This window comes from Bombina bombina, chromosome 1, assembly GCF_027579735.1.
Source record: "Bombina bombina isolate aBomBom1 chromosome 1, aBomBom1.pri, whole genome shotgun sequence".
Lineage (NCBI taxonomy): Eukaryota > Metazoa > Chordata > Amphibia > Anura > Bombinatoridae > Bombina > Bombina bombina.
In genome coordinates, this window is record NC_069499.1 from 1,368,346,581 (window position 1) to 1,368,356,162 (window position 9,582).

At 40.6% G+C, this 9,582-nt stretch overlaps 1 protein-coding gene across 2 annotated transcripts in view; it reads left to right on the forward strand.

Annotated features, from left to right (window-relative positions):
- DENND4B (DENN domain containing 4B) overlaps positions 1 to 9,582 on the forward strand; it is a 497,540-nt gene that overhangs the window by 27,022 nt on the left and 460,936 nt on the right. For both annotated transcript variants that reach the window (XM_053704155.1, XM_053704162.1), the window contains exons 7-11: positions 3,866 to 4,107; positions 4,699 to 4,765; positions 4,927 to 4,985; positions 6,148 to 6,292; positions 7,147 to 7,322. In XM_053704155.1, coding sequence (XP_053560130.1) covers positions 3,866 to 4,107; positions 4,699 to 4,765; positions 4,927 to 4,985; positions 6,148 to 6,292; positions 7,147 to 7,322 — 689 coding nt within the window. The remainder of the gene's footprint in view (positions 1 to 3,865; positions 4,108 to 4,698; positions 4,766 to 4,926; positions 4,986 to 6,147; positions 6,293 to 7,146; positions 7,323 to 9,582) is intronic.

Here is a 9,582-nt window from a genome sequence, read left to right on the forward strand (position 1 = left end):
GAATTCAGGATTCGCCATTCAGGCACGCAGGGCGCTGTGGCTAAAATCCTGGTCAGCTGATGTTACTTCTAAGTCTAAATTGCTTAATATACCTTTCAAAGGGCAGACCTTATTCGGGCCCGGGTTTGAAAGAGATTATCGCTGACATTACAGGAGGTAAAGGCCATGCCCCTGCCTCAGGACAAAGCCAAAGCCAAGACTAGACAGTCTAATTTTCGTTCCTTTCGTAATTTCAAAGCAGGAGCAGCATCAACTTCCTCTGCACCAAAACAGGAAGGAGCTGTTGCTCGCTACAGACAAGGCTGGAAACCTAACCAGTCCCTGGAACAAGGGCAAGCAGACTAGGAAACCTGCTGCTGCCCCTAAAACAGCATGAATTGAGGGCCCCCGATCCGGGATCGGATCTAGTGGGGGGCAGACTTTCTCTCTTCGCCCAGGCTTGGGCAAGAGATGTTCAGGATCCCTGGGCGCTAGAGATAATATCTCAGGGATACCTTCTGGACTTGAAGATTGTCAACAATCCAGACAAAGAAAGAGGCGTTTCTACGCTGCGTACAAGAGCTCTTGTTATGGGAGTAATCCATCCCAGTTCCACGATCGGAACAGGGACAGGGGTTTTACTCAAATCTGTTTGTGGTTCCCAAAAAAGAGGGAACTTTCAGACCAATCCTGGACTTAAAGATCCTAAACAAATTCCTAAGAGTTCCATCGTTCAAGATGGAGACTATTCGGACAATTTTACCTATGATCCAAGAGGGTCAATACATGACCACTGTAGATTTAAAAGATGCTTACCTTCACATACCGATTCACAAAGATCATTATCGGTACCTAAGGTTTGCCTTCCTAGACAGGCATTACCAGTTTGTGGCTCTTCCATTCGGATTGGCTACAGCTCCAAGAATCTTCACAAAGGTTCTGGGTGCTCTTCTGGCGGCTGGTACTAAGACCGCGGGGAATCTCGGTAGCTCCATACCTAGACGACATTCTGATACAAGCTTCAAGCTTTCAAACTGCCAAGTCTCATACAGAGTTAGTGCTGGCATTTCTAAGGTCACATGGATGGAAGGTGAACGAAAAGAAAAGTTCACCTCGTTCCCACTCACAAGAGTTCCCTTCCTGGGGACTCTTATAGATTCTGTAGAAATGAAGATTTACCTGACAGAGGACAGGCTAACAAGACTTCAAAGTGCTTGCCGCACCCCTTCATTCATTCAACACCCGTCAGTGGCTCAATGCATGGAGGGTAATCGGCTTAATGGTAGCGGCAATGGACATAGTAACCCTTTGCATGCTTACACCTCAGACCACTGCAACTGTGCATGCTAAGTCAGTGGAATGGGGATTACTCAGACTTATCCCCTTCTCTGAATCTGGATCAAGAGACCAGAAATTCTCTTCTATGGTGGCTTTCTCGGCCACATCTGTCCAGGGGGATGCCATTCAGCAGACCAGACTGGACAAATTGTAACAACAGACGCCAGCCTTCTAGGTTGGGGTGCGTTGGAATTCTCTGAAGGCCTCAGGGACAATGGAGTCAGGACGGAGAGTCTCCTGCCAATAAACATTCTGGAATTGAGAGCAGTTCTCAATGCCCTCCTGGCTTGGCCCCAGTTGACAACTCGGGGGTTCATCAGGTTTCAGTCGGACAACATCACGGACTGTAGCTTACATCAACCCATCAGGGAGGGACAAGAAGCTCCCTAGTTATGATGGAAAGTATCAAGATAATTTGCTGGGCAGAGTCTCACTCTTGCCACCTGTCAGCAATCCACATCCCGGGAGTGGAGAACTGGGAGGCGGATTCTTAAGTCGTCAGACTTTTCATCCGGGGGAGTGGGAACTTCATCGGAAGGTCTTTACCCAAATACTTCGCGTTGGGGCAAAACCAGAGATAGATCTCATGGCGTCTCGACAAGAACGCCAAGCTTCCTCGTTACGGGTCCAGATCCAGAGGATCCAGGAGCAGTCCTGATAAGATGCTCTGACAGCACCTTGGGACTTCAGGATGGCTTACGTGTTTCCACCCTTCCCGTTGCTTCCTCGATTTGATTGCCAGAATCAAACAAGAGAGAGCATCAGTGATTCTAATAGCACCTGCGTGGCCACGCAGGACTTGGTATGCAGACCTGGTGGACATGTCATCCTGTCCACCTTGGTCTCTACCTCTGAAACAGGACCTTCTGATACAGGGTCCCTTCAAACATCAAAATCTAACTTCTCTGAAGCTGGACTGCTTGAAATTGAACGCTTGATTTTATCAAGACGTGGATTTTCTGAGTCAGTTATTGATACCTTAATACAGGCTAGGAAACCTGTTACCAGAAAGATTTACCATAAGATATGGCGTAAATACCTATATTGGTGTGAATCCAAAGGTTACTCTTGGAGTAAGGTTAGGATTCCTAGGGATATTGTCTTTTCTACAAGAAGGTTTAGAAAAGGGTTTATCTGCTAGTTCATTAAAGGGACAGAATCTCAGCTCTGTCCATTCTGTTACACAAACGTCTGTCAGAAGTTCCTGACGTCCAGGCTTTTTGTCAGGCTTTGGCCAGAATTAAGCCTGTGTTTAAAACTGTTGCTCCACCATGGAGTTTAAAACCTTGTTCTTAATGTTTTACAGGGCGTTCCGTTTGAACCCCTTCATTCCATTGATATAAAGTTGTTATCTTGGAAAGTTCTATTTTTAATGGCTATTTCCTCGGCTCGAAGAGTCTCTGAATTATCAGCCTTACATTGTGATTCTCCTTATTTGATTTTTCATTCGGATAAGGTAGTCCTGCGTACTAAACCTGGGTTCTTACCTAAGGTAGTTACTAACAGAATATCAATCAAGAGATTGTTGTTCCTTCTTTATGCCCCAAATCCTTCTTCAAAGAAGGAACGTCTACTGCACAACCTGGATGTAGTCCGTGCTCTAAAATTTTACTTACAGGCAACTAAGGAATTTCGACAAACGTGCTTCTCTGTTTGTCATTTACTCTGGGCAGAGGAGAGGTCAAAAGCTTCCGCTACCTCTCTTTCTTTTTGGCTTCGTAGCATAATTCGTTTAGCTTATGAGACTGCTGGACAGCAGCCTCCTGAAAGAATTACAAGCTCATTCTACTAGAGCTGTGGCTTCCACTTGGGCCTTCAAGAATGAGGCCTCTGTTGAACAGATTTGCAAGGCTGCAACTTGGTCTTCGCTTCATACTTTTTCCAAATTTTACAAATTTGACACTTTTGCTTCATCGGAGGCTATTTTTGGGAGAAGGTTCTTCAGGCAGTGGTTCCTTCTGTATAAAGAGCCTGCCTATCCCTCCCGTCATCCGTGTACTTTTGCTTTGGTATTGGTATCCCAGAAGTAATGATGACCCGTGGACTGATCACACTTAACAGAAGAAAACATAATTTATGCTTACCTGATAAATTCCTTTCTTCTGTAGTGTGATCAGTCCACGGCCCGCCCTGTTTTTGAGGGCAGGTAAATATTTTTTTTAATTTATACTCCAGTCACCACTTCACCCTTGGCTTTTCCTTTCTCGTTGGTCCTTGGTCGAATGACTGGGGAGTGACGAAGAGGGGAGGAGCTATATGCAGCTCTGCTGGGTGAATCCTCTTGCACTTCCTGTTGGGGAGGAGTAATATCCCAGAAGTATGATGACCCGTGGACTGATCACACTACAGAAGAAAGGAATTTATCAGGTAAGCATAAATTATGTTTTTCATTACATTCTTCAACCTCCTTCCATTCTCTATCTTTTACTCTGTTGTTTATTGCGCTGTAATGGACTTTCTCTCTACCCTTTCTCTTTTCCCCGTCCCTGTCTTTCTTTATATAATACTTTCCTTTTTAATTGCCCAATTTTGTTCCTGTTCCTCACAGGTATATGGAGCTGCAATACAGTTTTATGAGCAGTACCCCAGAGAGTGCCTGAGTGAAAAACAGTGCCAGGTCCTGGGACTGCTTAGTGTGGTGGACAAGCGCCCAGTGACCAACAAGTCCGTCCAGACCAAGAAGAGTATCTGTGTCTTGTCCCACTGGCCCTTTTTTGATGTTTTCCAGAAGTTCTTGACATTTATCTATCGCTACTCCATCTCTGGACCCCATGTGCTTCCCATAGAGAAGTGAGTTGATGTGGAAAATTGGAGTTCAGGGCCATGCTTGGTCAGGGACTTGATATATACATCAGATATATTTGCGCAAACTAAATCAACCATTTGTATCATCGTTAAAATCTATGTCATAGTCTAGGGCACCTTTTCCTTTAAAGTTTTTACCTAATGTCTTCAAGGGACATACCTAATGTCTTAAAGGGGTGTTTTCCCAATGAATCATTAATATAGTCTATAAAATTGTTTACACATAGTTCCTTTGCTTTTATTTTGTCATTTAATAGCTGTTTTTTTCTATGGAAACTACTACATATATAAACAATTTAAAAATACTGCAATATAAAGCAAAAGCTATATTATTAAGAGGCTTCAGCAGAAATCAACCTCTCGGTGGAGGTGGGAGAGAGAACAACCTATTTAATAGGGTATTCCTAAATCATATTTTAATAAAACATACTCTTAGCTGTTTTCTGTGTACATTGTCCCTTTAAGCAGTTTTGCTTTTTAGCATTACCGGTAACCGTTTTTTCCAAAATTTTATTGGATTAATCAAATTAATGTATTTCAATACTGAGATGGATTTTTTTCTGTCTTTCTTTTTAGACACATCTCCAATTTTATGTTCAACGTCCCATTTCCTTCTCCCCAAAGACCCCGTATCCTGGTGCAGGTTAGTTTATCTGTGCAGATACAGAGCTGGGTCTCCACAGCAGAGGAAGTAAACGTTCTGTTGCTTTTATTGCTGTTTGGAGACGGAAAGTGTTTTGGTGGGTGTAATTGAGAGAAAGCAGAGCCATGCATTCCTTTACAATTTGTTATATCTTCTCTCAGATGTCACCTTATGACAACGTTCTTCTGTGCCAGCCAGTGTCTTCCCCTTTGCCACTCAGGTAAATTATGTCTCTGTTATTACTGGAAGCATCAACATTAGGCAGTTGTCACATGAGACTGTGTGTTGGGGGGAAATGCCAAATAGTAAAATATAAATATTGTTCAAAATATGAGAAACATTTTTCAGATGTACTCAATTACATTTTGTGGTCTCTTTTCTCTCTTACTCTTACTACATGCTTGTAAAACCTGGGTTGTCCAGCATTTCATTAAGCCCTTGTCATTTGGATGCATTTTGTTAGGAGGGAGAACTATTATACTTGCAGTTTTTTTTCTTAGTCTTTGTTCTTGCGAATAAGAAAGTGGTTACTATGTGTCTGTGTGTGGGTGATGTTGTACATAAAGCCAAGTGAAACTGTGATCAAAGTTATTGATCGGGATAAGAAAAAAAATTGTGCAGAGTTGATGTACTGGTACAAATGGCCAAACATTTTGATAAATGTTATACAAACACACACACACACACACACACACACACATATATATTTATATTATCAAAATGTACTATTTTCCTTGCTTTAAGTCACTATCTTCTCTGCGTGTGTCTGTTGTGTTTTTTTTTATAATTGTGTTCTAAAATTCAAATGCTAGTCTACATTTATGTAAAACAACAAATATTACCTTTCTGATTATAGTACTGTACTATCTTTCTGAGGGTACTATGTTTACAAAGGTATTCAAAATGATATCAAACTAGCTTAATGTTGCATATATAAACTGTATTATGACATGTAAATATTGTCTAAATGACAGAAGATACTGTTGTTTACATTTGGTTCCATCCCTCTCCAAACTGTTTAAAGATGCAAATATCCCAAAATCCACACTATTCCGAAATCCAAACCTTTTCTGGTTCCACTCAGCTTGGATAAAGTTTTCTACCTGTAATTTAATTTCTGTGTGTTTTACTTAGGGAGATTGGTAACTAATTAATACATTAATTTGGGACTTTAGTTATGGCAGTTACCTTTTTAAGTTTGCTCCTTTCTTGCTTAAGTTAATTAATTCCTTTTAGTAGCCAACCGCATAGTTTCTTAGTTATTACTGAAAGTAAATTTTTAAAGCATGTGCTTCAGGTTTATTAACATTAAATATGCAAAATAATGTGTATAATTATCTGCCTATAAGTTCTGTAGGTAACATTGTTTAATCTTTCCACAGTGGAGCTAGTTATGCAACTGCTCTTCAAAACTTAGGTCCTGAGAATGTAGTAATTCTTCTTCTCGCCGTGTTGACAGAACATAAATTGCTTATCCACTCTCAGCGACCAGATGTGCTGACCAGTGTAGCAGAGGCTCTAGTGTCTGTGAGTATTGCCTTTTTTGGGCGGGCGGGGGGGGGGCACACCTTCTTTTGAGGGTAGTTCACAGTGTTGGATACCAGCGGTATATTGCACTGTGCTATCCTCCTTAAAGGGTAACATATTGTCCATTTTACTAATCTGTGAAATCAAACTTAACTTGCCACAACTCCTGCTTTTGTAATGAGGAACTGCGAATACCCCTGTCTTTTGATAATTTACACTTTCTATTACTTTAAGTGAGACTTAGACACTCCATGTGGTTCGTAACGTGACCTCAAGTCAGGTTCTTCTTGTGCTCACAGTGAGAGTTTCCAATACTGTTCATGATATCAAATCTCCAAATAAACATGCACAGCAAGCAATTGCCTTGAAACACCTGTGGCTTCCTTCCAAACTGACACCAGTTAAACAAAAGTATGTGTGCCGTTAAGTTGCCAGAGAGCTGGCTTCAGGTGATTAAAATAATCAACTTTAACTTTTAATGTCACAGAACACCATACATAACTGCAGTTACATCTTATGATGCATTTCACATAGCTCAATAGTTAAATCTGTGACAAAAAGCTACTAAACAGCAAAACAGTCAGTTGATACAGTTACATGGATGTCTGGTGACGTGCTTTATATAGCTATATATCACTTCTGCATCATAAAATTGATAAAGATGATAACATTAGTCTGCATTTTATTATAATGTGGTTGTTCGCATGCATCTTGGAAAGCTTTGTATTTAATATATTGCTATTGCATATGGTGCTATTGCTGTTTTGTTTTATATAGCAGAAGTAAATATCTCTCCAAAACATTTTGACTTATGGGAATTATGTAAGTCTGCTTGCCATTTTTTTTGTCTGCAGGTTATATTCCCATTGAGGTGGCAATGTCCGTACATCCCCCTGTGTCCTCTCACCCTCTCAGATGTGCTGTCTGCGCCAGTGCCCTTTATTGTGGGTATTCATTCTAGTTACTTTGACCTACATGACCCTCCTCAAGACGTCCTCTGTGTGGATTTGGATACCAATACTCTGTTCAAGTATGTACTGCTTCTGGGCCCATATAGGTCTAGATTACAAAATGCAAACTAACTGTTGCCCGCAAGTGAAAAGGGGTTTATCGTGGCTCTTTGTGCACGTTGGGATTTGCAGTGCGTATTACAAGTTGAAACATGTTCGATTGGGCGCAATTGAATTTAACGCAGCGGCATATCGCAACTTCAGAGCTCTGGTTAACTGTTACGCAAGTCAAAAAAGTTGCACAAAACACATCAAAATTACATTTAAAGGTAAAATTGCATAAAAAAGTTAAAAGGCTTCAAAGATATGAGATCTCAGGTGTTAGGGAAAAAAGGCATGCAGAGGGCTTTAAAGGGACAGTCTACTTGAAAAGTTTATTGTTTAAAAAGATAGATGATCCCTTTATTACCCATTCCCCAGTTTTGCAAGACTTATTACTGTGTATCTAAACCTCTGTAGACTGCCACCTTATCTCAGTTCTTTTGACAGACTTGCCATTCGGTACTGACTCATAAATAACTCCACAGGAGTAAGCACAATGTTATCTATGTGGCACACAGGAACTAGTTTTGTCTAGCTGTGAAAAACTGTCAAAATGCAGAGATAAGAGGCGACCGTCAAGGGCTTGGAAATTAGCATATGAGCCTATCTAGGTTTGTCTTTCAACAAAGGATACCAAGAGTACAAAGCAACATTGATAATAAAAATAAATTGGAAAGTTGTTTAAAATTGCATGCCCTATCGGAATCATGACTGTCCCTTTAGAGATAAATATATATGCATGCCTAATATATGTATATGTGTGTGTGTGTGTATATATATATATATATGTATCTCACAAAATTGAGTAAACCCCTCACATTTTTGTAAATATTTTATTATATCTTTTCATGTGACAACACTGAAGAAATAACACTTTGCTACAATGTAAAGTAGTGAATGTACAGCCTGTATAACAGTGAACATTTGCTGTCCCCTCAAAATAACTCAACACACAGCCATTAATTTCTAAACCGTTGGCAACAAAAGTGAGTTCACCCCTAAGTGGAAATGTCCATATTGGGCCCAATTAGTCATTTTCCCTCCCCGGTGTCATGTGACTCGTTAGTGTTACAAGGTCTCAGGTGTGAATGGGAAGCAGGTGTTTAACTTTGGTGTTATCGCTCTCACACTCTCTCATACTGGTCACTGGAAGTTCAACATGGCACCACATGGCAAAGAACTCTCTGAGGATCTGAAAAAAAGAATTGTTGCTGTACATAAAGATGATCGCACAAAATTAGGAGCACCAGCCGGGAGTGGAATATAAAACTTGAAAATTTATTAAATCATTTTAAAAAGCCTGGAGCACAGACTCATACAATGTTATAACAAGAAGTCAGCATAAAAAGCAATGGCTGACGCGTTTCGGCGGGTGCCGTATTCGTAGCTGCTTGCTTCACATCCTAAAACCTACTATTTAAAACCCTAAGCTGCTTCTAATTGGTTAATGCTTAATAGATTAATTGATAACAATTATTACCAAATCTTAACTATTTCGTCTCCTATCTAAACCTACATACAAACTAGACACTGAACCTCTTTCCCTATTTTTACCCTTTTTATTAAAATTATGTCATATTGGCTACTTAAAAAAAAAAAAAACCTTATAAAGGAAAAGGGCCAATAGATGGGGAATTGTATTCAACCCAGGTAGACTAACACTTAAATAAGGCTTGAAGGTTCTTACTATATAGGAAGCTTGACATGAAAATAAATGACACAGTAGAGAAATTAGATAGATCTGATCTGCTAAGGAGAGATAAGAAGAATTTCAAACAAAATCAGACTTCAGGCAGAGAGAATATTTTGCTTTTTATGCTGACTTCTTGTTATAACATTGTATGAGTCTGTGCTCCAGGCTTTTTAAAATGATTTAATACATTTTCAAGTTTTATATTCCACTCCCGGCTGGTGCTCTTAATTTTGTGCGCTTGTCTACCTTGACCTATAGGAGTGTAGCACAGCCGGTGGGAGAGCGAATTTTCCCCGCTCCGTGTTTGACAGGAGCTGTAACTCAAAGACGCTATATGATTGGTGGAATGCCCACACACCCCTGGGGAGACGGAGGAGCAGATTGAGCACCCTATCAGAAGCAGGAGAACGAATTAAGTAAATACTTCCGTGTCGATCCCAGGGAGGTTATCGGAGCTTCACGTGAGTTTGAGCAGAAGTGTTCCTAGCAAGGCGGCACAACTGTGGTACGGTTCCGGAGGGCATTCAGAGCTGGTGAATTCACAT